At 50.1% G+C, this 27,754-nt stretch overlaps 1 protein-coding gene across 3 annotated transcripts in view; it reads right to left on the reverse strand.

The window, feature by feature from the left end:
- Positions 1 to 27,754, reverse strand: part of LOC147750815 (uncharacterized) — a 702,597-nt gene that overhangs the window by 211,662 nt on the left and 463,181 nt on the right. For all 3 annotated transcript variants that reach the window (XM_086937011.1, XM_086937002.1, XM_086937022.1), the window contains one exon: positions 9,785 to 9,979. In XM_086937011.1, coding sequence (XP_086793137.1) covers positions 9,785 to 9,979 — 195 coding nt within the window. The remainder of the gene's footprint in view (positions 1 to 9,784; positions 9,980 to 27,754) is intronic.

The raw sequence follows: 27,754 nt of genomic DNA on the forward strand, positions 1-27,754 counted from the left end.
TATTGTTCCCGCCCGGCCGGTCTCAGGACGCTCTCCGCCCGCTCTGGATCCTTCAGAGAGCAGCGGGGAGCAGAGACGGCTGGCCAGGGGCTGGAGCACTTGCGGAGATCCCTCGGCGAGGTCAGGTCACTTCTTCCCGGGCCCGGCGGTGATCGCGCTGATTCCTCGGCTTCCCCAGCCGCCTCCGCCCAAGCAGCCAATCGCGTCGCGGCTCTCCAGGCGAGCCTCCAACAGCACCCGGGAGTCAGCCAATGGCAGTGTGGCTCCCGGGCAGTAAACAATGACGCTCCGCGACTCCTGCCAATCACGGCCCCCCACTGCTGATGACGCTGCTCCGCACGGGCCAATCCCGTCGCGGCGTTAGTGAGGGGGCTCGGCTCCCTCCACCAATGGGAGCGCGGTGGCTTCGTTCTTCGCCGGTTCAGCGCCGATCAGGATGGCGCTTCACGCAGAGGTTTTCTGGCCCCGGGCAGCGGCGGTGATACGGCCAGCAATTGTTTTTCAGCGCTCCTTGCGCTCAGGTGGCCCACAAGTTCAGCTCTTCGCCCCACACGTGTCGATATACACGGCGACCTCGGCCACACAGTAGGCTGATTCAGCGCGGCGCCCTCCAGCAGATTAGAGGGTAGCCAGTGCGCTCAGCAGACAACTACAGGGTTTCACGATCTCTTCGTCACACAGCCGTTTCAGGAGGGCACAGCAGGTTCTTGTGGTCCTTGGGCAACCTTTATGTTACTGGGTTGCAGACAGGGAGCCAGCTCTTCTCAGGCCCTTGGAGATTCAAGTTGTAGACACAGCACACAGCAAAGTCTTAGCAGTTTCAAGCAGGCAGGGACACAGCCCACAGCAAAGTCCCTTTCTCCTCCTCAGCTTCCAGTGATACAGCAGAACAGGTCAGCCCTTAGAGCACACAGCAAGGCAATCTTCCTTTAGTTCTCTCGCTGTCCTCCTTCCAGCAGAGGGTCCTTCTTGATTGTAGAATTTCAGAATCTAATCTTCTGTAGTAAGGGGTCCTTCCCTTATACCCCTGAACGCCTTTGAAGTCCTTTGTGCAAGGGGATCCTTGGCTCTGGAATGTTTCTGGTGTTCTTCTTCCTGACAGCCTCAGGGCCAGAGGTGACAACAGGCCGGCAGGGGAGTTAGCCAGCACGGTGGTCAGGCAGGCACAGCCCAGCACTATCAGGCGCTTCTCTCTCCCCTTCCCCGGGCAACAGATGTCGCCTTTCACCCCTGGGCTGACTCCAACCCCCTCCGGGGCCCTGCAGCTCCTGTCACGCAGGCATTCCACACACACAGGCCCAAGCACACAGAAAGGTTTATACAAAAGAACAGCCACTTTCTAAAAGTGCTATTCTCAACCCCAGGATCCAAAAACAACCTTCACTAAAAGATGTGTCATTTAATTCTGAGTTCAGGGATATCTTTCATTGATGTTCCATCTTGTTCCTATAGGGAGATAGGCTGGGGTCCAATGGGACCAGCCTCCCCAGGTTACCCTAGGGAGCCTCACAGCCCTACAGCAGTGAGCACACAAAGTGGCTGCTGCTCTCCACCAGTGCATGTTACCTGCACTAGTACATGCTCTACCCTATCCATACACTGCACCCTGCCCAGGGGGGTACCTGGAGCCTTCCATAGGGGTGGCTGATGTGCACAGACAGGGGAGGGTTAAGCCCAGCCAGTGGGGACACTGGCCAGGCGGACATGACAGTCCACTGACTGCACACAGGCCCTGCGCTGGCAGGCCTGAGACACCATTTTAGAGCTACTCATGTGGGTGGCGCAATCTGCGCTGCAGGCCCACTAGTAGCATCTGTCATCACCAGCCCTGGCACACACAGTGCACTTTACTAGGGACTCCATGGTGATACAAATATGCCAATCAGGTAAACCCAATCATTATGACAATTTACAGAGGGAGCACTTACCCTTTGACACTGAACAGCAGTGGCAGAGGGTCCAAAGCATCTAAACCAGCAAAAACGAAATCCAGCACAGCATCACAAATACATGAGTCAGAGGCAAAAAGATGGGGGAATAACCACGCCAAGGATGTCAGGTCTAACATATAGATTGTTAAAATAAAGTTAAACCAATATGTTACTAAACAGCTAGACTCAAACTTTGTGTAAAATATGTCTATATATTTGTTTTTCACTTTGTCATTTGTATTCGTGACTACTGATGTCACTGCGACCATTGATGTTGCTGTGAAGACGTAAAATGCATTTTTGATTTTGATTGCCTGTATGATTCTATGAGTGCCATTGCCAAGGACAAACTGTGAATACCGGGTACTTTTAACAAAGTCTAAAACACATAAAAAGAAATATTTTACATAAGGTTTCAGTGTAGCTATTTAGTAAGATATTAATGTAGCTTTCCCCTTTGTATTCATTGTCAAAATAACTAAATGAAAATAAAAATAAATGCTTTGCCCAGCCACAGGCGTGGTATTGTTGAAAAGGAGAGTGTGTCAAGCCTCGCACATGAAGTCGAGCCTTTGAAAAAAAAAGCAGGAAGCTTTGAAACACGGTGTAATAGACTGAGATCTTACAAAGAGGTTGTGGAAGGGTTCTGTGCCAGGACACATTTTTACTATTAAAGGATTTGTGCACGACAGTGATCCGAGAGCATTTCTACCCTATGGGTAACTGGAGCAAAATGTAAAACGTGGCCGCCCTTGCTACGAGAAATGCACCAACTCAAAATTACTGGGTGCCACACAGCTATGGATACACCTCGCCGAGTTGTGGGACACTGATGACGGATGTTAAATGTATCCCTGTACAGAGGCCCATCTGAGGGCCTTGAACTTGCCAAACAGCGGAGATCACAAGTGCACCCATCCAGGATTGTATTGCAGGACACACTCCAAAGACCAGAATGCTTTGCCCAGCCACAGGCGTGGTATAGTTGAAAAGGAGAGTGTGTCAAACCTCGCACATGAAGTCGAGCCTTTGAGAAAGAAGCAGGAAGCTTCGAAATGCGTCGGTGTAATCGGCTGAGATCTTACAAAGAGGCTGTGGAAGCATTCTGTGCAAGGACACATTTTTACCATTAAAGGCTTTGTGCATAACTGGAGCGTAATATATACACATCACACAAAAGATATGCTGACGCCAATTCACAGTTCACTGCAATATTTATTCAAGTGAAAAAGTTGCAGAGTCTTTCCTGTCGCGTATCAGCAGTTACGCCTTAATCATAGGAGTGCATATATGGGTGAGTAAGTAGGTTTGCAACTGGTGTACAGAAGTGTGAGTGGGTATGTGAGAGACTGTATAAATAAGTGAGTGGCTGTGGGAGTTTTTGAATGGGTGAGCGACTGGGTGTGTCAGTGGCTGTAAATGGTGAATGAAAGGGTGCATGAGTAGCAGAATGGGTGACTGGGAAGGTATATAAGTGTCTGTATGGGTCAGTAACAGGGTACATGAGTAACTGTATGGGTGCATGAATGGGTGTTTAAGGGGCTCTATGAGTGAGTGGGTGTGTGAGTGCCTGTATGGGTGTGTGAGAGAAATTGTATGGGAGAGTTTGTGCTTGTCTCAGTGATTGTATAGGTTTGTGAGTACATGTGTTAGTATATCTATGAATACAAGAGTGGATGTGTGAGTAACTGTGTGGTTGTGAGTGAACTGCATGGGTGAATGAGCACTGAGCAGATATGTGAGTATCTGTATGGGTGACTGATTCGGTGTGAAAATGGCTGTATGAGTGTATGAGGGTGTGTGTGATTGGCTGTATCGGTCAGTGAGTAGGTACATGAGTGGCTTTATATGTGAGCTAGTGATTGTGCTCTTTGCTGTATGGGTGAGTAGATGTGTTAGTGGCTATGGATCATTGAGTAGGTGTGTCACTGTGTGTATGGATCTGTGAATGGGAATGTCAGTAGTTGTGTGGCAGTGGATGTATGGGATGTTGTATAGGGTGTAACTGGGTGTGTGACTGGTTCTCTGGATAATGTCATCAGTGGTGTCATTTGAGATGTCATCAGTGATGTCACTGACCACGTCACAAATGTGAGACCCCTTTTTCTCAGCCCACAGGCCATTAATACAATCAAGCATGATATACTAGTAAAGCTATATCAGGCCTATAAGACAAATCCAATGATGCTTTTCTTGGATTTGTAATTTGGCACCGATGTGTACTTTACCAAGACTGGGTAATGAGAGCAACATGTTTTCTAAGTTTTATTATGAATGATGGTGAACTGTTCCTGTCAAGCTAATAAATACACTGTATAAATAGGCTTGACCTATGCACCTCAACTCATTTAAACAAAATGGTGAGATTATAAAATCCCAGTGGTGGCCACCACCAATCGAAAGAGGAGGGGTTGCCGGTAGGGGGAGCTTTAAGGGAATAATAAAAGTAAAAAAAGACATACCTGCCTCTGCCGGCCACCTCGGTGCTCCTCTCCAACTGTTCTCCCCATAGGGGCCACAGCACAGGCTCAACACCCAATCCAGATGCGGCTCTCATGCTATACCTAGTATGAGAGAAGTGCCTTGATTGGCCTGAGAAAGCTGGGTTCAATCCCGCTGAGGCACAGGGAGCACATGGCTTTTCCCAAACCTGGCTGTGCAACACAGCTGGGTTGGGAAATAGAAGTGTGCATGTCTGTTTGGCCGCCCTAAGACAGCTGGCCAAATTGATATGCACACTTACAAGTGCCCAACTCTCTGCCATAGCCCGACCCGCCCAATACCCCACGGCTCAGACAGTCTGCTCAGGCTATTACAGAGGAGCTGTGCCTATAAATCTTTCTATTTAGGAGTGATTGATTACCCAGTCTCCTAACAGCTCCATATCCTTGTAGTGTGGCTGGTTTAAGAGGGTGCATGTGTCAAGAGAACCACATCCATACACAGATGAGGGCATGGGCAACATTCGGTGTTGGATTTTTTTTCACCACTCTGGTCACTGTTCCTAGGCTTGTTGGGGACTTAAAGGTAATTAAAAACCAATTCAAGCTGCTATTCTCCCTTGATAAGCAGAAGTAAGTTTGAATTTAAAGTATTCAGTTACATATGCTATGGTGACTCATTTTATATTATTCTTGACAAAGCAAATCCACACACACTGATACCAGTTAGATGAAAGGTAGTACATAACAGAAGTATGTGGATGCAATAAGACATGGTTTGAATTAACTACAGTGCGCGTTGCACAGATGCAGTGCTGTTTTAGAAAGGCTAACTGCTTAGGTTACAAAATAACAAAAAAGTATCATTTTCCACAAAAATATACAGGCTTTAATAAACCTTCAAAATCCCACTACAGCATATTAAAAAAAGAGTATCTATCTTCTCCTGAGTATTCACAACATTTCCAGATAATTTAAGGACATTTAGGCAAATTTACTCAAACATCACACAATTGTTCCTCACGTAGCGTAAGGTTATCCGAGGACTCCGTTACAGTTCTGGATTTTCCTCCGAGTTCGGTCTTCATCTGGGAACTAAAGAGGGAGGAGAGGGAGGAGAGGGAGGAGAGGGAGAGAGAGAGAGAGAGTGTGTGTGTGTGTGTGTGTGTGTGTGTGTGTGTGTGTGTGTGTGTGTGTGTGTGTGGTGGAGGGAGTATGTGTGAGAGTGTGTGGGTGTGTGCATAAGAGAGAGAGAGAGAGACAGAGACATTTGGACTATATTTCAGAACACCCAGCAACAGGTTTCCCTCTCATACCCAGCGCTCTCTGAAGCAGCTGGTAGTGAAACAAAAGGAACAGATCCTTTTCACAATGAAGGTTCTCTGTAGTCTTTTTGAGTCACCTGTTGCTGGATCCTCGTGCTGGTGAACCGGACAGGTGGAGCCTGGAGAGGAAAAGTAAGTAGTTTTGATTCCTACGGCTCCACCACGGAAATTGCCTCTCTTTTGGCAAGTCCACAAAATACCACCACCAGGAGTAACCTTCTGAAGAGGTACACAATAAGTAGATGAGTAGGAATCTATTCAAAGGTCTGCGTATACTGACACATTAGGCCAGCGCAGCGCTTCACTCAGGGGTCGATATACTTATTTTCCACTGTGTGTCTTGCAGGCATTATAGTAGAGCTTGCTATGCTGAAAAGAGACCCCTCTAACTGTATGTAGTTACTGTCATAGTTAAAATGTATAGATTGGCCTCCCTCTATTATGGAGCCCGTGCCAGGGAAGGCAAAGCCGGACCCAATAGAGTCCTGGGCCAAACGCCGCCCGGGGGTGGGAAGACTCCCCCCACCCCTGGCGCACAAGCCCAGAAAAAAAGGGGCGACTGTGATTGGTCACTCCAACTGGGGCTCGGCCTCCACCGATCAGGGGAGCAGGCCAAATGCCGCGGAGGGACTTAAGAAGGGGGCAAGCATTCGTTACCCTCCACGGCAAGAAGGAAGGAGGTTTCAGGGAAAAAATGCAAACATGGCTGGTGATTGAATGGGACTGGCAAGACATGGATGTTTCTCAACGCACATGGTGGCAGCCAGGGAAGGCGTCAGCTCCAGGGATAGTAATTTTCGCTCCTATGGGAGTAAGGGAAAATATGAAGGCCAAGGGTTCAAGGGTAAGAGCCAGGGAGCTGCCAAATCTGGGAAACCATGCTGGAAATTTAACAAAGATGACTGTAAATGGGGGGCCGGATGCAGGTTCTAAGTCACGTGTGGGGCTTGTGGTGGTAACCAATCCCCGCTCCGCTGCAAGCAAGGCCAAGGAGCTGGACCAGGCAAAGAAAGAACCAGCACAAAGAAGTAGCAGGCCCCCGTGGTCCGGGAGCCTGGGGACAGGGGCAGGGGGCAGCTGCTACCAACCACTATCAAAACCAGCAGGCTGGTTTATCCGTTAGGTCAGTAGCCTAAAGCAGCAGACAGACAAAAGTTGGCAGAGGGTTTCACACATGGTTTCATAATACCCTACAAAGGTCCAAAAGGGGCACAGGAGAGCAGGATCCTGAAATCAGTAAGAGAAAACACAAACATAGCATGAGACAAGGTAAGCAAGGAAATCTAACTGGGGCGGGTGGCCGGCCCTTTCAACTCCCCCCGCTGGAGAACTTGATGGTTTCCCCACTAAGAGTGGTAGCCAAGAAGCAGGAAGGGAAATTCAGGCTGATACACAATCTGTCCCACCCGCAAGGGCAGTCTGTCAATGACTGACTGGAACAGGATGATTGCTTAGTAGCCTATGCATCAGTAGACGACGCAGTAGAGCTGATACGGCAGAAGGGGAGCCCTACAAGCCAAAACAGACATTGAGTCAGCTTTCCGACTCCTGCAGGTCCACCCAGATAGCTACCATTTGCTAGCTTTTCACCTAGACGGAAAATATTACTACGACAATTGCTTGCCAATGGGGTGCTCAATATCATACGCATTTGAGAGGCATTTAGCAGTTTCCTAGAGTGGGAGGTGGGGATACGGGACCTGCAAGGGGGTTGGTTCCATTACTTAGACTATTTCCTGTTTGTCTGGGGGGGCAAATACAGGTGTTTGCGCCCACCTCCTGCAGAGTTTCACAGCGATGGCCCAGGAACTAGGGATACCGCTTACACAAGACAAGACAGAGGGCCCGACCACGAAACTGTCCTTCCTGGGGATTGAACTGGACACGGTTGCAGGGACATGCAGATTACCACCCGACAAGGTAGTGCAACTCAAAGAAGTCATGGGTGGGCTGAGGCTACAAAAGAAGGCCACGCTAGGCTAGGTGCAGCAGTTGCTGGGAAAACAGCTTCGCCACAAGGGTGATCCCAGCGGGGCAGGCATTCGCGAAAAGGCTGGCATGTCTGACCAGGGGCATGATGCAAAAACACCACAGAGTCCGCTTATCGCAAGGGGTAAAAGCAGATCAAGAACAGTGGGAATCCTTCCTGTCCAATTTCAAGGGCACCTTAATGTGGCGTGAGCCATGGGTATTGCCAAGTCAGCTCGAGCTGTACACGGACGGTGCCGGGGGCCTCGGTTTTGGGCCCATCCTAGGGACAGACAGCTTGGATGGCAGGATCATGGCCAAAAGCCTGGAAACAAGCAGGGACCACAGCAAACATTTTGCTGCTGGAGCGATTTCCCATAGTAGAGGCTTTTCACATCTGGGCAGAGCAACTAGCAAGCAGGCAGATAACCCTGTGGTCTGACAACTGAAGTGGAGGCAATCAACAGGGGGACGGCGAAATGCGCGTCCTTGGTCCGCCTGTTACAAGGATTGGTACAATGCCAGCTGGGAGTAAATATACTGCTTAGGGCACTACACATCGTGGGAATAGACAACTCAATTGCCGATGCCATTTCTCATTTGCAGTGCAAAAGATTCCGAGACCTAGCTCTGAATGCAGACCAAGGGATGACCCCGGTGCTGGAGGAAGTATGGGCATGGGTAGAGCTGGTGTACAAGTGATGCTGGAACATGCACTGGCCTCAAAGACAATGCACCATTATCATAAGTGCTGGGCAACATTTTTGGCAGCTACTGGGCTAGCAAGTGACCAGTCGGCGGGGCAAAGCGAGGTCCTGGATTTCATAGATTGGGCTTTCAGAGTGGGTAGGACTAAATCTTGGTCCCAGACCCATTTGAGCGCAGTGGCGTACTACTCAAAGATGGCTTCAGGGCATGACCCCACCAGGGGATTACAATGCAAGATGGCATTGAAACGGTGGGGCAGAATACAGAAGGCAAGGCAAGACGCAAGAAGGCCCATTCATTTCCAAGTACTGCAGCAAATGTTAGGGCCAGAGTGAAGCCATACTTTTCAGGGAACCCTTCGCACTAGTTTTCTTTGGGGTAGCGAACTGGTGGCTCCAACAGCAAGTGATGCAGGAACGGCATGCACACACTGAACAGAGGTTAGTTTCGGGACATGGACATCCTGCTGCAGAGGTCTAAGACAGACCAAGCAGGCAAAGGGAAGTGGACCAGACTGCATTACATAAGGGAGAAATCATGCTGCCCTGTATGCTTGCTACATAGATACGTGGCAACTGGGGAAACCAGAGAAGGGCTGTTATTCAGGAGTGGAAATTCCTTAGCATTGATGGCACTGAAGGCAAGCGGGATGGCACTTGCGGCCGGGGCAAGTTCCGACGGACACCCACCAAGTCGGCAGCAAGTTGAAGCCTAACCCCTTGACAACAGTAGCCGTGGTATTTGCCAACCCCTCCAGAAGGTGATCTGTCTGAAGAGCAGAGAACAACCAAAATGAACTAAAAATTAATGTTATATATAACCATGAGAAACAAACGTATAAAATGTTTAAGTGTTTAATAAACTGCGACCTTTTTTGGCACCAAGCAAGTTGTCCATGGTGTGTTCAATGGTGTGTTCAATGGTGGAAGGGGCGCAGTGGGAAAAGACTAAGGGAGGAGGAGGCAACTCGCCACCTGGGAGGGGTGTGGATGCTGTGCCCTTGCAGAAGCATCCAATAATAGAATAGTTTCTACAGCACATGGGTGGGCTACCAATACAAAGGGTAGGATATATTACCATTGGAGCTACTAATCAAGGTGGGATATCGGGAGAGTTTGGGATAAATAAAAGGGCCCCAACAGCATAGTTTCAGAGCAGGGTACTGACAGGTAAGCTTCCTAGGGGGGAGGGTAGTACAGCACAGGGTTGATACCATCTATGGTTATTTATTTATATTTTTAAATGGTAGAATTTTTCCCTCTATCAACTGCGAACATCAAATACAACACCTGACATGTAGAAACCGCGTACCATACTCATTAGGAATGTTATCATAAAACCGTCTTTACCAAACACAGCGAAAAAGTAAAACAGCTCAAATAAAATATTTCAAAATGTTAAAAATGTGTACCCCAAAAATGTTCCTTTGGTTGATTTCTGAGTGTGAGCAGTTTTCCCGTTTTGTTAGTAGTGAGAGGAGGAATTGTGACCTCTACAGGCCCTTCGGCATCTGCCTTTTGTGGGGTGCCCAGGTGTGAACCCTTGTTTCCGGAGGTGCCTTGTCCGGATGTGACTCCATCTTCATTTGTTGATGTCGTCGTCCGACCTAAAGAAGGCAGGAGAAGATTTACATAGCAGTTCTTTTCCATGAGAACTCGAGTAGAGAAAAGACGGCGTTTTAGCATTTCACTAGTGCTTTGAAAGTCACCAGATAAAAAACGGATCAATATCTATTTTCAAACACAATCCACACAAGAATAGACTGTCTTACCAGTACAAAGTGGCATGCTTTATAGCATGTCCTGCATAGGAAACAATGTGGTTCTAAGCAGTGCCCATTTAGTCTCCCTATTTCCACTTTCACTTGAAAGAATCAATGTGGCCACTAGTACAACTGACCTTTTCGTTATCAAATCTATATTCACAACGTCACGCCAGGATCCCACTTTCAGTTACTTGTCATGGCATCAAGCTGTAGGAACACTCCAAACTGCTTCGGTGAGCACATTTCTATAAATTCGCCTCAGCTAATAAGGATAGTGTTCAAAAGCATCCTCCATTTTTAAATTTTCACACATTAATCTTTCATTAATCTATTGTAAGATTTAAATATTTTTGTTTAATTTGCAGTGTTCTAAATGTTCTATATTAAAATATTCTGCAAAAAACAAGGGAATCCCAAGGATATATTGGGACATTGGTTACATAGTATTCTAAAGGACCAAGTGTCCCTACATCCGACAGCCGCACATTCAATAACGCAATACGTTTCAGCAGGATACAATGTCTATAAAAGCAAATAAAACCACAGATATTAACTAATAAAGCAAGCAGTGGACAGAGACAAGGGAGACCAAACAATCATATAGAGAATCTCAGACAGCTATATGTGACGTCACAATGAGCATATAGCAACAAACCAGCCCTATACAGACATTTATATACAGTAAAGGGTCAGTTCTCCAAAGCCGACAAAGTTTCGATCCTATACTAATACATGTGTAGCGCTCTAGTGTTCCGAGGGTCTTGGCTGTGCCCCGGAACCATAAGCACACAATGTATCACCTTCTGGCCAGGCGTGGCCAGAAGGCTGTAAATAAAAGGACGGGAGCCGCTCGGGACTTCCGGTCCGACTAACTAGCACACTGTGTGGTGTCCGTTTGTTCATTGCCCCTTTTGTGCCCTTATAATTCCCATTATCACCTCCCGTGCTGCTGCAAGGTGCACGGCCCTCACACTGGCGACGAGGGTGGGATTCCGATAAAACAATCCCCGAAGAAAAGAAGAATTGCACCTGTGGGCCGGAACGACCGGCAGCGAGGCCGCCAAGCAACTGAGGCCAGCTGATGACCCTGACGACCCCAGCTGTCACGAAGGCCAGCGCCGATAAGCAGCGTGTGCAAGAGCTGCGTGAGGGACTGGCAGGCGGAGAGCCAGAAGACGCGAGTGGAGAAATGGACTCAGTGCTGAAGAGACCCGATCAGCAGAGGCCGAGGTGCGCGCATGCGCAGTAGTCGCGAGGCCGTCCCCAGCGTAGGAGACGCGTGCAGAGGCCCTCGCAGCACCACGAGGCAGAAGCACCGGCGGGGCAAAAAGCAGGCCCAGCAGCGTGCGCGCGAGAGAGCCGTGTGCAGGAAGATAATAACACGGCACAGAGGAGCAAACAAGCAATGGCAAGAGCGCCAGCAGCAACCAAGCATTGGCAAGAGCGCATTGGCAAGAACCTTGGCTGACAGTGGCCCAATCAAGCACCTAACAAGCATTGGTCCAGGCAAACCACATGTGCATAAGCAAAAACATCAGAGAGAGAAACAAGTATTGATACCAGCAAGTAGATTTGGCAAGGAAGTTAACAAGTCACCATGTCACTTCCACCAAATGCAGCTGCTGGGGGACAGCAGGCAGGAAACCCACCTAACGCTGCAGCAGCAGGAGGGCAACAGCAAGGCCCACCCCCGGTGGGTCCACCCCCAGTACTACAGGCAGGAGCCCAAGTACAGCAGTCGGCACATTCGCAGATACAGGCGCTACCCCCCTTCAGTGAGCTCATCGATCCGGCAACAGCAGCTCCGAGGTGGGCAGTGTGGATAGGACGACTGAATAATTATTTCGTAGCTACGAGAGAGAAAGACAACGCAGTTAAGAGGTAGCTACTACTACATTTTGGTGGTGATGAAATCTACAAGCTTTTCGCGCACCTCCTGAACACAGGAGAAGTTGATGATTACGATGCCGCGGTACGGACGCTCAATGCGCACTTTGACCCACAGCTCAACCCACATTATGAGCGTTTCAAATTCAGGCAGTCGAGGCAGAGGGAAGGAGAGACAATGGACGCCTTTCATGCACGGTTGAGAGAATTGATCAGTACATGCCCGGAAGACGATCAAACAAAGGAAGTCACCGCGCAACTGATACAAGGATGCCGCAACAAACCACTGAGGACGCTGATACTGTGTCAACCCCCGAATCACGTTAGAAGAAATATTACTGCTTGCGCGGTCGCATGAGTTATCTGATGTCAGGTCATCGGCGATGGAAGCTGACCTTAGCCCCAACGCAGACATAGGAGTGGCGGTGAAGACCGAGAGAGTAGATGCCATCCGTAACCCTGGCCGTTGTGGACGTGGGCGATGGCCAACGAGAACCCCACGACGATCGTTATGTGGCTACTGCGGGCGTGAAGAGCACGGCCAAGACGGCTGTCCTGCTCGAGGGAAGACTTGCTCGAAATGTGGTGTGCCAAACCATTTCGCAGGCGTCTGTAGAGGTGGATTCCGTGGAAGAGCCCAATCCGGGAAGAAGACACTGTCTGGAGCCGTAAGGCAGTTAGCCTTAGATGACGCCCAATCATCCCGATCTGCGAAGCCTCAGCATCGGCGCTATGACCAATTAGATGACTCATCTACGGAAGAAGATGATGAATGTTACTTTGTATCCTTCACCAGTGACCTGAAGAGACGACGGAGGCCTCAGCCCAAATGCCAAATCCAAATCGATGGATCATCGGTAACAGGGGTGATAGACACAGGTGCCATGTCAATGTGATGGGGATACAGCACTACAAAGCACTTAACCCGACACCGCAGCTAACACCATCAAAAATCAGAATACTGACGTATGGAAGCCAAGAGCCGCTCCCTCTGCGAGGCAAGATGGTGGTACAGGTCAAATCCAAAGAACGGGAAGTAAGAGCAACGTTCCACGTTGTGGACAAAAGCCGATCTCCTGGTCGGGAGTCACACAGCGGAAGACCTCAATCTCATCGCATTTGCTAACGCGGTGAAGAGTTTGCAAACTGAAGACATTCTGCAACTTTTCCTATCTCTATTTGAAGGACTAGGGACAATCAAAAGGCCACCTGTGAGACTCCATATTGACAAAGCCGTCCAGCCAATTGCACTAAGACACAGGAGAATCCCGTTCCATCTGCGCGCAGCCGTTGAGCAGGAACTCGCCCAATTCGAAGAACAAGGAGTCATTGAGAAAGTGACTGGCCCGATGCCATGGGTGTCACCTATGGTGATAGCAGAAAAGCCTCGACAAGCTGGGAAGATAAGGATCTGCATTGACATGCAAATGTCTAATAAAGCAATCAAAAGAAGAGACATCACACAGACAGTAGATGACATTTTAGCCGACCTCAACGGAGCCCAGTGGTTTTCAAAACTAGACCCGAACGCTGGATACCACCAGTTGAGGCTAGCAGAGGAGAGTAGGTACATCACCACGTTCTCAACCCATCTGGGTCTTAGACGCTACAAGAGGCTAAACGTCTGGATATCTTCGGCTGCTGAAATATTCCATAACACCATCAAAGAGATACTGTCGGGCCTACAAGCGGTGCTAAACGTCAGTGATGACATTTTGATACACTCTAAAACAAGCGAGGAACACCATCGCAGACTGAGAGCAACCCTCAGAAGGCTAGCGGAACATGGTGTGACATTACACAAGGACAAATGCACGTTTTTCCAGAAGTCCATAGAATTCTTTGGATACATGTTTGACGCTGATGGAGTCAGAGTGGACCCCCGGAAATCTCATGCCATCAAGCATGCACCTGCCCCGACGTCAGCATCTGAAGTGCGAAGCTTCCTGGGCATGGTCCAATACTGTGCAAGATTTATCCCCAACCTAGCAACTATCGCAGAACCGCTCCGTAACCGGACAAAGAAAGAGAGCCCTTGGAAGTGGGCCCAAGACGAGGAAAGAGCTTTCAACAAGATCAAAGACGCATTGTTAGACGGAACCACCATGGCCTACTTTGATACGTCAAAATGAACGGAGATACTAGTAGATGCCAGTCCAGTTGGCCTAGGCGCGTTGCTAACACAGCAGACAGAGCCAGGGGTGTGGGCCCCCCTAGCGTTTGCTAGCAAAGCACTCACAGCGACTGAAGCAAGATACTCCCAAATAGAACGGGAAGCCCTAGCTGTTAAATGGGCTTGCAGTCACTTCCACTTATATATCACAGGATGCCCGTTCAGAATTGTCACCGATCACCAACCCACCGCCTTGCATTGAACGGTGGGCAATCCAAATACAGCAAAACCAGATGGACCTCGTCTACAGACCCGGGGCGAAGAACCCTGCCGATTTTCTATCTCGACATCCGACTACAGAGGCAGTGACAGATAGTGAACAGGATACTCAAACAGAAGAAGCAGTAAACATGACAGCACAAGGATCGTGCCCACAATCATTATCAGCACCGAAATTAGTGAGTCAATACTCCAATGACATAGTCCTCAAAAGGGTCGCTGAGGCAATCCAAGCAGGATCCTGGGAGGGATTCATACGGAACACCCAAGATTGGAGTGAATCAGAGCGATCACGTCTGGGGAAATTTTGGAAGGTACACAATGAACTCAGTATGGCGGAGAATGGGCAGATACTGAGAGGACGTCGAATTGCAATACCCCTGACCTTACAGGAGCAAGCAACGGAGCTGGCTCACGCAGTACATCAAGGCACCCGAAGGATGAAGGCCAGGATGCGTGAGAAGGTATGGTTCCCTGACCTAGAGAGCCACGTCGACAAAGTGGTGAAAGATTGCCGAGCATGTCAGCTGACAAGTGCCCCTGAAGCGCCAGCACCTGTGATCACAGAAGACCCTGTGCCGGCCCCATGGTCATGGGTCAGCCTAGACTTTGGCAGTTTCCCAGACGGGAAGGTGATAGTGGTGCTCATAGACAGCTACACAAAATATCCCATAGTGGAGGTGGCTGCGTCCACCAGCTTTGTGAGCATTCAACCGATCCTAGACAAAGTATTCGCCATGTTTGGAATTCCCCAGATACTTAAGACTGACAGCGGACCCCCGTTCCAAGGGAGCGACTTCAAGCAGTTCCTAAGGGGATTGGGAGTAAAGCATCATCGCATCACGCCGCAATGGCCACAGGCCAACGGTGAAGTTGAAAGATTCATGCAGACAATTAACAAGATCCTGCAGATAGCTGAAGTGGAAGGTACAGACCCTGAGAGTGCGCTCCAGCGTTTTCTTGGTGAATATAGAAGTACACCCCACAGCACCACTCAGAGGTCACCTTGGTCGCTCATGCTAGCGGGATCACAGAAGTACTTACTTCCTATGGCAAAAGACTGGAGACCGGAGCCATATTCCCCAGGGGACACCCAAGAAAGAAGGAGACATAATAACGACAAAGCCAGACATAATAACGACAAAGCCAGCAGAAAGAGAAGAGCTCAGGAACGAGGTCTAGCGCCAGGAGACGCCGTGCTAATCCGCGCCAGGCGGAAAATTCCGCACTCCAAATGAGGCTGAACCCTGGACAATCAAGAGCACAAGAGGAACGGCGATAACGGTGCAGAGAAATGGCGAGGAGGTGACACGAAATGTGTCGTGGTTTAAGCGATTACCATCTGACCCTGGCTGTGAGGAACGAGTGAATGAACCACCAACCATCGACCCTAGTGAAGGTGGAGAAGAACATGCTGACACGGAACCACTCACTGACGCACCAGGGCCACCGTCACAATCTCCTCCCAGAACAAGTGCTGCACATACACCGGCAAGAGGAAGACAGCGATATGATCTCCGACCTAACCCAAGACCCAACCAGAAGCTCGCAGACTTTGCCCGTTACTGGTCATCCAATTGGTTGTGGTTAAAAGACTAACTTGGGAAGGGATGTAGCGCTCTAGTGTTCCGAGGGTCTCGGCTGAGCCCCGGAACCATAAGCACACAATGTATCACCTTCTGGCCAGGCGTGGCCAGAAGGCTATAAATAAAAGGACGGGAGCCGCTCGGGACTTCCGGTCCGACTAACTAGCATACTGTGTGCTGTCCATTTTTCATTGCCTCTTTTGTGCCCTTATAATTCCCATTATCACCTCCCATGCTGCTGCAAGGTGCCCGCCCCTCACAACATGGATCATCATCAGGACATTACAATACGATGTCCGAGAGGATGCTGTTAAGGGGTGAAACCTAGGTTCATCCCAAAAAATGGAAGGCAACTGGTGCCCCAAGCAACTACAAGGGGATCAATTCCACCAATGAAGGAGTGGTTCAAGAATGAGGAGCACAGGAAGGATAATGTCGCGATGCACCGGCTGTGGAATGCAGGATACAGGAAGACATACTGGAGTCATCCACATCTCAGTCTGTGAACAGAGCTACTGTAGAGTGTGTCATGAACGATGCAGGAAGACACGTCAGAACAGTTTGTCACGATTAAGCAGAATCGCTCTGCACAGTCCCAGACTCCACCCTTTACTGTATACACAATTCTTTATGGGGCTAATCTGTTGCTATATTCTCACTGTGATGAAGAAATTAATTCTGAGTTATGTCACATATAATTGCCTGAGTTTCTCTATATGAATTTTATGTTTTTTGCCTCCCTTGACTCCGCCCCCACTTGCTTTCTTAGTTAATAAATGTGGTTTTACTTGCCTGCGTAGACAGTGTCATGCTGAAACTTATTGAATTATTGAATTTGTGACTGTCGGTTGAAGGGACCCTTGTTCCTTTAAAATGCTATAGTAAATGATAGCATGGTTTCCAATGTAATCATCGATTATGCTAAATATAATAGCCTCATATAATGTTCTCTAAAGCTTTAACCCGTTTGCTGCGGCTGTCCGCCAATGGCCGTCGCAAGCACTACCTCTGTAGTGCTGCGCATGTCCGTTGGCTGACGCAGTATTTACGCCGCGGTTAACGGGTTAAACTAAAAAAACAACAAAAAATATCCTTCATTTTGGTATCTTTCTCTTGTGTATCACTTGACTTAGAAAGTGTACTGAGGCAACAAATTATTTCCACAAGGAATACTTCTCCCTAAGGCGGTATCCTCCCATTATGGTACCTTTAGCACCTGAAACAGAAGAAAAAAAACGAAGAATGCTTCCCTGTGTCTGCTTGGTTTTCTTAAGCTTTCTGTGTTGCTTACAGTTGCAGCCGACATGACTCGCGGGTGGGGAGCAGTCGCGGGGGGTAGGGTGGGTGGGAGAGGGCTGGGGTTGGGGAGGGGGTCATGATTGCAGGAGGAAGCGAGCAACATGAAAAAATAATAATAATAACTTACTTTGCTGCTGGGTCCCGCATATCTGCTCCTGCTCTCCTGCCTCGGACTTCAGAAACGGGAAGCAGGCAGCCAGGCTCACTCTCCTAAGTCTATGACAGTGCTGCAATGCAGCATTGTGATTAGTCTGAAAGCCACGACACGGCGCTCAGCCAGGGGCTGGAGGGGTAGGCATGTTCTCCATGCAGGCTGTAATGCAGCCTGCAATGAGAATGGGGAAATTGCGCACGACTAATTTGGGCGGCCCGGGAGGGCCAACCAAACAATCATTGAACACTTACGAGTGGGCAAACCACTCCTCCACTGCCTAGCTTAGAGAGCAGAGCAGCCCCGCCCACCCGCAAAGCAGCACAAACATAAAATTATAATAACTGAAAGTTATTGTCATTTTATGTTTTTGCTTCTCGCACTGCTTGAAAGCAGAGGGGCGATGCTCCTCCGCCATAGTGGAGGTGTCGCCACTGGTTGCTTACCATTCCTTTACCTTGAAATCCTATCACTGCACTTTGATTCATTCAACTCTTAAATTTTTCAAGGCCACTCCACAACTTTACATTGCTCTGAGAAACGCTAACCTTGCCCGAAACAGAATTCTTGGAAGCAGGTCACGTGTCCTAGTGACACTTTTGTACCCCTGTCACAGGGGCCACAATGGTGCCTAACTGGTTGGGAGATGGACGTATATCTGAATAGGTTCCATACAAGCTTGTTGTGGCTTACAATTGCTTTCAGAGGGCTGGAATCTTGCTGGTTTCTATTTACACTGGTCCAGGCCTAGCATGAGCAGAGGTGCTTGGCTAGTTCCACTGCTAGCTCCATATGCATAGAGTCAGAGCTATGTTAAAAGACATTCCAGCTCCCTCTGCCTCTTCCTCCTTCACCTATACCCAGACTGACCAGAGCCAGTGGAGTGGTGTGGCTCACTGGTTAGAGGCAGCAGACCCGGAAGCAGAGGACGGCCCGGGACCAGGGTTCAATCCCCGACGCGGCAGGGTCGTGAACCAGGGTCAGCGGACTCGATAATTCTCGCCTCGGTGCCTACTCTAACCAGGGATCACACTCGGCAACTCTGGGCATTAGCTTGCCTCATCTCCACAAAGGCCCCCCACAAACGCCGGGGATGCCTGGTTTCACCTTGGAGACTCCCAGGAGGGAACATCTCACAGGGAAAGCCAGGACGGGTTCCCCAGCGGTCTATAGCGCCTGGCCGCCTCCTGGTAGCAGTGCGCTTTACAAGACACACACACATTAAATGGTAAATGAACCACACAAGGAGCTTGTGGAGGCGAAAAGACCAGTTTAGCTCATGCAAGGCCAGACTAACCCCATCTAATGCAACAAAGAATACATGTAAGGAATCCAGTCGCGTGCTGGGTGGGGAGAGAGGAGGGCCCTGTCAATAGGAAAACTTACAGCTCAATAGGGTTGGTTCTCTCTAGGCAGCCCCAGGTCCAGTTACTTCCTGGTCCACAGTGAGCCCATCATGTTCGAAGCTAGATGGACAAGGAGAGATGCCTTGTAATCATGTAATGACTGAGGATATTCAGTTAGATGCAGGGGTGCAGCTGTACAGGGTTTGTGTACCCCTGTGGGGGCTTCATTTCATCCTCACTGGGGGTTCTGCTTCACTTGGTTATAACTGGGCTAGCTGTAGGTGAGGTGTGGCTATTTTCAGCGGGCTGAATTAACTATGTAACTATGTCCAAGTCATTGTGTTAATATAACGCTACTGACCTCACATGTGCTTAGAGTGGAGTCGAGTAAATTCAATAACAGGAATAGCTAAAGTCCGGCCTATCAAAAGAGGGGGGAGGTTGGAGAGGGAGCATTATACGTTGTGGCCACACTTGCCAGGACCCGCTCTCACATTTGTTTATATATTTTTAATTACAAGACTGCCATCATCAAAAATAACGATCACGCATAGGTGACCTTACCACAAGGTGGCGCCAGACACAGTGTTTTTTTTCATCAAAAGTGCGCTTTTAATATTTAGAAACTCGTAAAACTACCGAGGTGCACCATGGTAAATTCCGCTCACACAGAAGTAGCACAACATGGAGTGCAACAGGGCAAGCGTTTCATACAGCAGAGCAAGCCTTCTTTAAACACACAACTACTACTGTCCTGGCAACGACCGATTAAGAGCCCTAAACAAGTACGAGCGGTATAGCACAGGCACTACAATGCAAGCATGCGTCAGAATTTGGAATCCGTGGGCTGTGCCAGTTGAAACGGATGCAGACGGACACACACACCTTTAATTCCAAACACAGAGAACAGTAGCCTTGAAAGCTCCATATGTTCGAACAGGACAGAAAACAATCAACAGCATACTTCCCTCCTGCGTACAACACATACAGTGCAGACAGCAGCACTGCAAGCCTTCCTCCCTCAGGACACGGCCAGCTTGTTTAGTGGCAGAGCAAGTTTGACACCAATAGAACAGATACAACTTGAGTATTAGCAGTGAAAATTGCAACACCGCAAGCAGATTAGTTTGTGTTGTGTGTCAGCCCCCCGATCACACACGGGCCTTCACAGGGCAGCTGGGGATAGCGCAGGGGTGGTAGCGCGCAGATGGACACACAGAGACTACACCTGTATAGTAGTCGGAAGTGTCCCGCCCCGAGCGTTCGTCTTCCATTTATTACTTCCCCGCAGGTCACGCCTGGCCTGCGGATATGGTGGATGCGTGATGGGCGACCACTAGACTGCCAACTGTTACATCCCTATCCAACTCAGTTATTTTGTCTAACACTTTTTCAACATGGTTATACAAATTCACACATCCGTATTCAGTCCAACACATGACTGCAGTACTTGCGTGAGTCCCAGCTGGTGAGCTCCAAGTCTTCAGCAGGCATAGTCTCATCTGCTGGCTCGGGTGGAGGTTCGGCCTCAGGCTGTATCTTTGGGTGCCGGTACGCCATCCTGTTCCGCTCCGGCCGGAGTCATCGGAACAAACCCCATGTTGTGGTGAGGGGTTTAGTTCTGGGGTTTCACAAACTTGACCACTCGCAGAGTCGTCCGCCCGTTCATCAGGTTCGCCAGTGGTCATAGGACCTAGGGGGTTGCCGGCAGTCTCCTGGTGTTGTTCTGGTGAGACTGCCTTGAACCACAAGATGTTTCGGGACACTTCCTCCGCTCCTCTACGCGCTTTTACCAGGGAGCCATGGTTGGCGATGAATGTCCAGGTGCCCGGCTCATAGGCTGTTTGTAACTCAGCAGGATGACTGTCGTCCCAAGGCGAAGTCTCCTAGGGGTGGCGCAGCATCCTATACTTGCATCTTGGTTCTGTCGCACTCTCCTCTCTTGCACTTCCTTGACGTCCATTTGAGGCGGTGCCCATCCCGGACAGGTGGGGAGTAGGTCACGGCGGGGGCCATGGAACATGAGGGCCCACAGGCTTCGCTGAGTGGTACAGTGAGGGGTGCTTCGGTATTCTCTCAAGAATTCATGGAGCCTCTGTTTATGGTCTACTTGTTCCACCACCGCTATGTGGAACATCTTGTTTAGAGTTCGCATGAAGCGTTCAATGTCCCCGCTAGCTTGGGGCCATTGTGGGTTGATGCGGCGATGCGATATGCCTCGTCGTTGGAGGAATGTGGCAAACTCGGTCCCTTGGAATGGGGGACAATTGTCACTGTGTATTTCTTGAGGGAAATCAAACATGGCGAAGATTTTTTCTAATATTGGCCTGATGTGGTTGAAGGCCGTTGAAGTGACGGGTTCCACTACAGGATACTTGGAGTATGCATCTACGATGACAAGGGTGTGTTTTCTTCCTGGGAAACTTCCAAAATCCACACTTACTTTGGACCATGGGACGGTGCAGACCTCTTCAGTGATAATAGGGAGAGGTTTCTCAGGGCCGCTTGTCAGTTGGCACAGTGAGCATCGTCGAACATATTCCTCTACCGTGTCTTCAAGTTCTGGGAACCAGACCTTTTCTCACATCCGTGCTTTCATCTTGATTATTCCCTGTTGTCCTCCGTTGGCTAGTTGGACGGCCCAGTGCTTGTGGCTTTGCGGGATCACTAGCCGGATTTCTCTCAGCAGGATGCCACTGCTGGTGGCGCTCAGTTCATGACGGACCCGCCACATTTTTGTTAGGGTCTCCCGATCTTCCAGGGTCCACGAATTGGACTGGCGGAGGTACTCTGTCCACGAACCTTGTTGCACGGCGGCTAATGTTTTGGTGTAGATGGCATCGGTGGCAGCAGCCTCTCGTACCCCGGCAAGAGACATGCTTTGAGAGCATGATGCCAGGGCTACCAGGTGGGCATATTCTTCGACGTCTTCATCTTCTTCCCGTGTTTCGGACTGAACTGGGTGTCTTGAAAGAAAATCGGCTGGGTTCTTGGACCCTGGGCGGTACACCACCTCCATCTCATACTGTTGCAGCTGGACGGCCCAGCGTTCGATACGTGGGGGTGGATGGGGTGCTGTTCCTTTGAAGAGGGGTACCAGAGGCTGATGGTCGGTGACCATAGTGAACGGCTGTCCGTGGAGGTACAGATGGATATGGCTACAGGCCCACATGATGGCGAGTGCTTCGCGCTTGATCTGGGCGTACCTTGCTTCCGTGGAGGTGAGCGACTTGCTGGCAAACGCCAGGGAGGCACACTGGCCTGGCTCACGCTCCTGAGCCAACACTGCACGAGTCCTACTGGGCTTGCATCGACCAGCAGTTCCGTTCGCTTCACAGGATCGAAGTATACTAGCGTGGCTTCCCCTAAGAGTGCGTCTTTTATCCCTTGGAATGCTTCTTCCTCTTTTTGGCCCAAGTGACAGGTTGCATCGGCTTTCGTGAGTGCCCGCAGCGGCTCGCTCCGGGTGGCCAGTCCTGGTATAAACCGCCCACAGTAGGTGGCCATTCCCAGGAAGCTCCGTACTTCCATCGGTATCGTCGGTGCGGGGGCGTCCTTGATGGCTTGCGACTTCCTCAGGTCTACCTATATGCCTTCTTGGTTGAATACGTAGCCTAAAAACTTGAGGGAAGGCTGGAAAAATTGGCACTTGTCCTTATGTAGGGTGGCGTTGTGTTCGCTGAAGCGTTTTAATGTGTCACGGAGGTGTTTGTGGTGGTCCGGGGCTGTTGCGGAATGAATGAGGATATCATCGCTCACATTCAATACTCCTGGCAAACCTGATAGTAGCTCCCTTATTGTGTTTTGGAAACCTCGGCTGCCGAGGATATCCCGAAGTTCAAACGTTTGTACCTCCTGAGCCCTAGGTGGGTGCTGAACGTGGTGATGAATCTGCTCTCCTCTGACAGGGGTAGTTGGCGATACCCTGCGTTCAAGTCGATTTTTGAAAACTACTTGGATCCGTTGACATTCGCAATTATTTCATCCATTGTTGGTGTTATGTGGCGTTCTTTTTTAATTGCTTTATTGGGTAGCCGCATATCAATACACAGGCGTATGGCTCCTGGCTGTTTGGGTTTTTCCGCGATGACCATCGGGGATACCCATGGCGTCGGCCCGACACCTTTACAATGACTCCTTGTTCCTCCAAAGATTCCAGCTCCTTCTCGACCAGCGGTCGCAGGTGAAAAGGAACTCTCCTGTGTCGCAGGGCAACTGAGGTGACTAACTTGTCAATGTGTAGCTTGATGGGGTCACATTTGATGCACACGAGGCCTTTGAACAGCTCCGGGAACTGCCCGAGGAGCTCTTCCACTTGGTACGCCCGAATTGGTCTCGCGAAGGCGATTAGCTTCAGATCTTCGGCAGAGTGGCTGCTCAGGAGGGTATCCGCTTCCCTGTCGATGACATGGATTGTGGCCATCACCTCAAGATCGTCTGCCTTGATGGACACTGAGAACTTACCCTTAAGCGGCAGGGGCGTGTCTGCCCCATATGCGTAGATCCTGGTTTTGGATGGTACCACCGGAGGGCGAGGACATAGGCTTCGGTATTGTTGTAGGCCCATGACGTTCACTGTCGCCCATGACGTTCACTGTCGCTCCTGTGTCATTGACCGCTTTTACCTCTGTTCCCGCGACTTGTACTATGCACGTGGGCTGTGGTTGGAGGCGTTGCTTGAGTTCCCTTGCGGAGGATACTATGTACACTTCCTCTTAATCATCCTCCGAGGAATACTCTATGGTCGGTAGGTGTTTCGCGGGTCTTCTCTGTGCGTGGTCAGGTGGCGTGGTGTCTGTCACCGACAGCTGTCGGACGGCTCGCGTTGGGGCTTCTGCTCTCGGAATTCATGATTCTTGTTGCGCCTTCTGCAGATGGACGCAAAGTGATTGGGTACTCCGCAGTTGGTGCAGGTCTTTCCTTGGGCGGGACAGCAAAGTGATTGGGTATTCCGCAGTTGGTGCAGGTCTTTCCTTGGGTGGGACAGTCTTTAGCTGCATGTAGCTCATGGCCACAGTATCTGCATCTTGATCTTGCGGCTTCTCCTTTTGGTCCCCTGTACATGTCTCCTCTGGGCTTAATTCTTACAGCATCAGCTTGCTCTGTCTTAATAGTGTCTGGCTTTGAATGGGGCTTGGTCAGGGCTTGATCCATTTTGTTCGCCCTGGCTGCGGACAAGTCGTGTGATCTGGCTATTATTAGTATGTCCTCCAGTGTGATTATTGGTTTGCGCAGTATGAGTCCTCTTCTGGTCTTGTCGCGGCACCCCTGGATTAGCTATCTCCAGACTTCTTTTGGCTGGTCTTCGTCGGTACTAAGGGTGAGCGCAAAATCCGTTCCGCTCGCGGATTTTGAGGATTTTCGGTAAATCCGCAATCCGCGAACTCCCGCGAATTTACCGAAAATCTGCGAAATCCACGAGCGGCGGATTTGGGGGGCAAAAGTTCAAGCCTGTTGAACTTGTAACTATTTTAGGATGGCGCCGGCAAGCTGCCAGCGCCATCCTAAAATAGTTACTAAGTTAGCTTCAACAGGAAGCACTAATAGATAAAATAAAGCAGGTGCTCGAGCACCTGCTTTATTTTATCTATTAGTGCTTCCTGATGAAGCTAATTTAGTAACTATTTTAGGATGGCGCTGGCAGCTTGCCGGCGCCATCCTAAAATAGTTACAGGATGATGGTTACTGGCAGGCAGCTCACTCAAGGGACTCCTGCGCTCTTCGGTGTGATGGCAAAGTTAATCAGCCCCCCAAAAATGAGAGTTTTGTTGAGGCTGGGCAGGTGTGCGTTGTCCCCATATCTATCGTCGAAAATTAGCTTTGATGCTTGATGGAGGCCTTTGCATTATTGACTTTCACGAGCTCAATCCCTGTGCAGTTCCTGTGACCACGAGCTTCTCTTATCCGTGCCTGTCCTTTTATGCACACAAGAGGCATGTGAACTTGCATATAAGCCCCGTCCATTTGGCCCCTCCCCACACACTAGTGGGGTGCACCGTCTTTGCGCCCTTTACCCACTTGATGGACAGCTCCCTCGAGGGACCCCGGCGCTCTTTGGTTTGATGCCAAAGTTAATCAGCCCCCCCAAAAATGTGTGTTTTGTCGAGGCTGGGCAGGTGTGCGTTCTCCCCATATCTATCGTCGAAAAATAGCTATGATGCTTGAAGGAGGCCTTTGCATTATTGACTTTCACGAGTTCAATCCCTGTGCAGTTCCTGTGACCACGAGCTTCTCTGATCCGTGCCTGTCCTTTTATACACACAAGAGGCATGTGAACTCGCATATAAGCCTCGCCCGTTTGGCCCTGCCCCTCACACTAGCGATGTGTACCATTTTCCCGCCCGGCCTTTACCCACACAATCCGCAAATTCGCGGATTTTGAGGATCGCAAATTCACAAATTCGCAAAAAGCGAATTCGCAAAATTCGCCCATGCTTAGTCGGTACACGTGCTAGCCAGCTCCCGGAGACGTGCGTAGAACGTGTCCATGGATTCTCCCTCCCTCTGGCGAGCTTGTCCGAGTTTGAAAACTTCGAAGTCTGGGTTTAGTTGCGGGTCAAAATGTCCGTTTAGCGCCGTCACCGCCGCATTGTAGTCATTCGCGGCCCCTGTGTTGGGCAGATGCTTGAAAAGTTTAAAGATTTCATCTCCGGCATAGTGCAGTAGCAGGGATCTCTTTACCTCCTTATCCGTTTCACTGGTTGCGACGAAGTAGTTGTTGAGGCTTTCGATCCATGTCCTCCACAGACGGGAGGCTGGCGCGGGATCTTCCAGCTCACTGAAAGGGGGCAGAACCCCTGATGCCGAGTGCTGGAATGGGATACGGGCTGGTGCTACAGTGTTATTGTCGTCCCCCATGGCGCCTGGCGGTGAGTGCTCCTGAACGTTCTGGATGGGTCAAAGGACAAAATGGCTTTGGGTGCCCCACGTGGTGCTGTGTCGCAGTGTTCTCCCACTCCCTGGGCACTCAAGCACTCAGCTCCCCACTGTTTCCTTACTTGGCTTGCAGGTTGTCTTGTTATTCCTGTTCCATTTCCTTTCTTTTCCCCCTTTTTTTTCTTTCCTGATTGACTTGGCCAATGCTTGATGGGCAGCAGGTTGGGTTAAGCAGCTCCAACCGGCAGGAGTAGACAGTGCCGGTGAAGCCTCAGGTAGTTCAGACGCCCGGCCAAGATGTGAACCGTTGTAGTACAGCGGGGGCGTGGTCCACGTTTGCAACCCCAGCCTGGGCTTGTCAACGTCGTTAGCCGGTAATCCGTCTGGCAGCAGGAGGGCATTCTGCAGCAATCGCGGCCGCCGTTTGAGTGGGGGCGGCGCACGTACACACCGTGGACACGCGGCAGCTTCAGGGACACACGGCAACTTTAGTGACACGCGGCGCCGCGTAAGGGAGAAAGACGCTCCACCCGGCAATGTGAGGTGCGAGCGAGGGTTGGGCCCCCTTCGCTTGTCGCCAGTGTTGTGTGTCAGCCCCCGGATCACACACGGGCCTTCACAGGGCAGATTGAGATAGTGCAGGGGTGGTAGCGCGCAGATGGACACACACAGACTACAACGGTATAGTAGTAGGAAATGACCCGCCCCGAGCGGCCGTCTTCCATTTATTACTTCCCCGCAGGCCAATCCTGGCCTGCGGATGGGGTGGATGCGTGATGGGCGACCACTAGACCGCCAACTGTTACATCTTGCAGAGGCAGTGTCAGTTTCTGTAACATAAATAAATGATGCGGCATGGCAGCAGAAGTCCAGCCTCCCCCAACATCACACACAGAACATGTACATCAAAAACACAGCAGAACAGGCATTGTGTGCTCCGTGCAGCAAATATGCAAATGCCATTCTGCCCCGCTGCCCTCTCACCAATAATTACTTAACAGGTGACCTCACCTCTCCCAGGCAGGAAAAAACAACAAGAAGCATGCTTCGAATATAGCCTTACCCTCCTACCTGTTTTGTCCGCTGGACACCGAAAGAGGGAGCCCCTCCTTTCAGGTTGCACTTGCACTCACCCAGGGTTGGATTGGTAAGGCGGGCCCTCTAACAATGGCCAAGGGGCCGGTTTCGGAGTCCCAGATGTGGGCTGCGTTTTTGGGAAGCTTGGGGGCAGATTTGGGCGGTATCTGTGGTATTGAATGCTGCCAGCGGCCCAGTGGGTGCCAGAGTGGCCTTTCTGGGGGAGATGAGCGTCCATTACCTCACTTTTACCAACGGGCCTGTCCTATTAATGTATGCATATTGAGCGGGGCAGAGGCCTGAGCAGAAGTGGTCTCACTTGTTTTCAGGTGTGTTTCACCAGTATGAACTAATCCGTGCATTCTTTAAAATCTAAATGAAGTTAAGAAAACATGCTTCTGTCAGAGACTCCCCCTCCCCTTTTCATAAAACTCAGCTGAAGCCGTGTTTTGCCAAAAGGCAATATGCAAACGTGGGCCACTTTTTTTTGGCGTGCCGGGCTGATTTTTTATCCCAATCCAACCCTGCACCCACCCATACCCATCCATCAAAGGCATCACCAGTTAGGTGACCCTGGTAATAAAAGGGCATGAGCCCTAGGCCAATTCCACACCCATACCACTGGTGTCTGTGTTGTTTATTTGGTATGTGAGCCTAGGGCCCACAACTTTACATTGGCGAGGAGGATGGTTGTCCTTGCTGCGCACAGACACCGTCCCTCTGACCCACTCTGGAATCCATAGCTGAAGGGGAGCCCAGGGCCGACTTGGGACCCAAAGCAGCCCTGGAAATTTTGTCGGGCTGGTCCCCTCCCCTTGGAATGTTTAGCAGTAGGGGAAGGCAAGCATGAAGTACTTCTGCTTAACAAAACAGGCCTCCAGCACTGTTTCTTTTGTTACTGGGAGTTCAGTATCAATGGGGTTACCCGAAATGCTACCAGACCCAGATCAAAATTGCAGTACAATAAACAATTGGTCAGGGTAGCAACAATTTAACAATACA

The sequence above is a fragment of the Lissotriton vulgaris genome, chromosome 1_1 (assembly GCF_964263255.1).
Source record: "Lissotriton vulgaris chromosome 1_1, aLisVul1.2, whole genome shotgun sequence".
Classification (NCBI taxonomy): Eukaryota; Metazoa; Chordata; class Amphibia; order Caudata; family Salamandridae; genus Lissotriton; species Lissotriton vulgaris.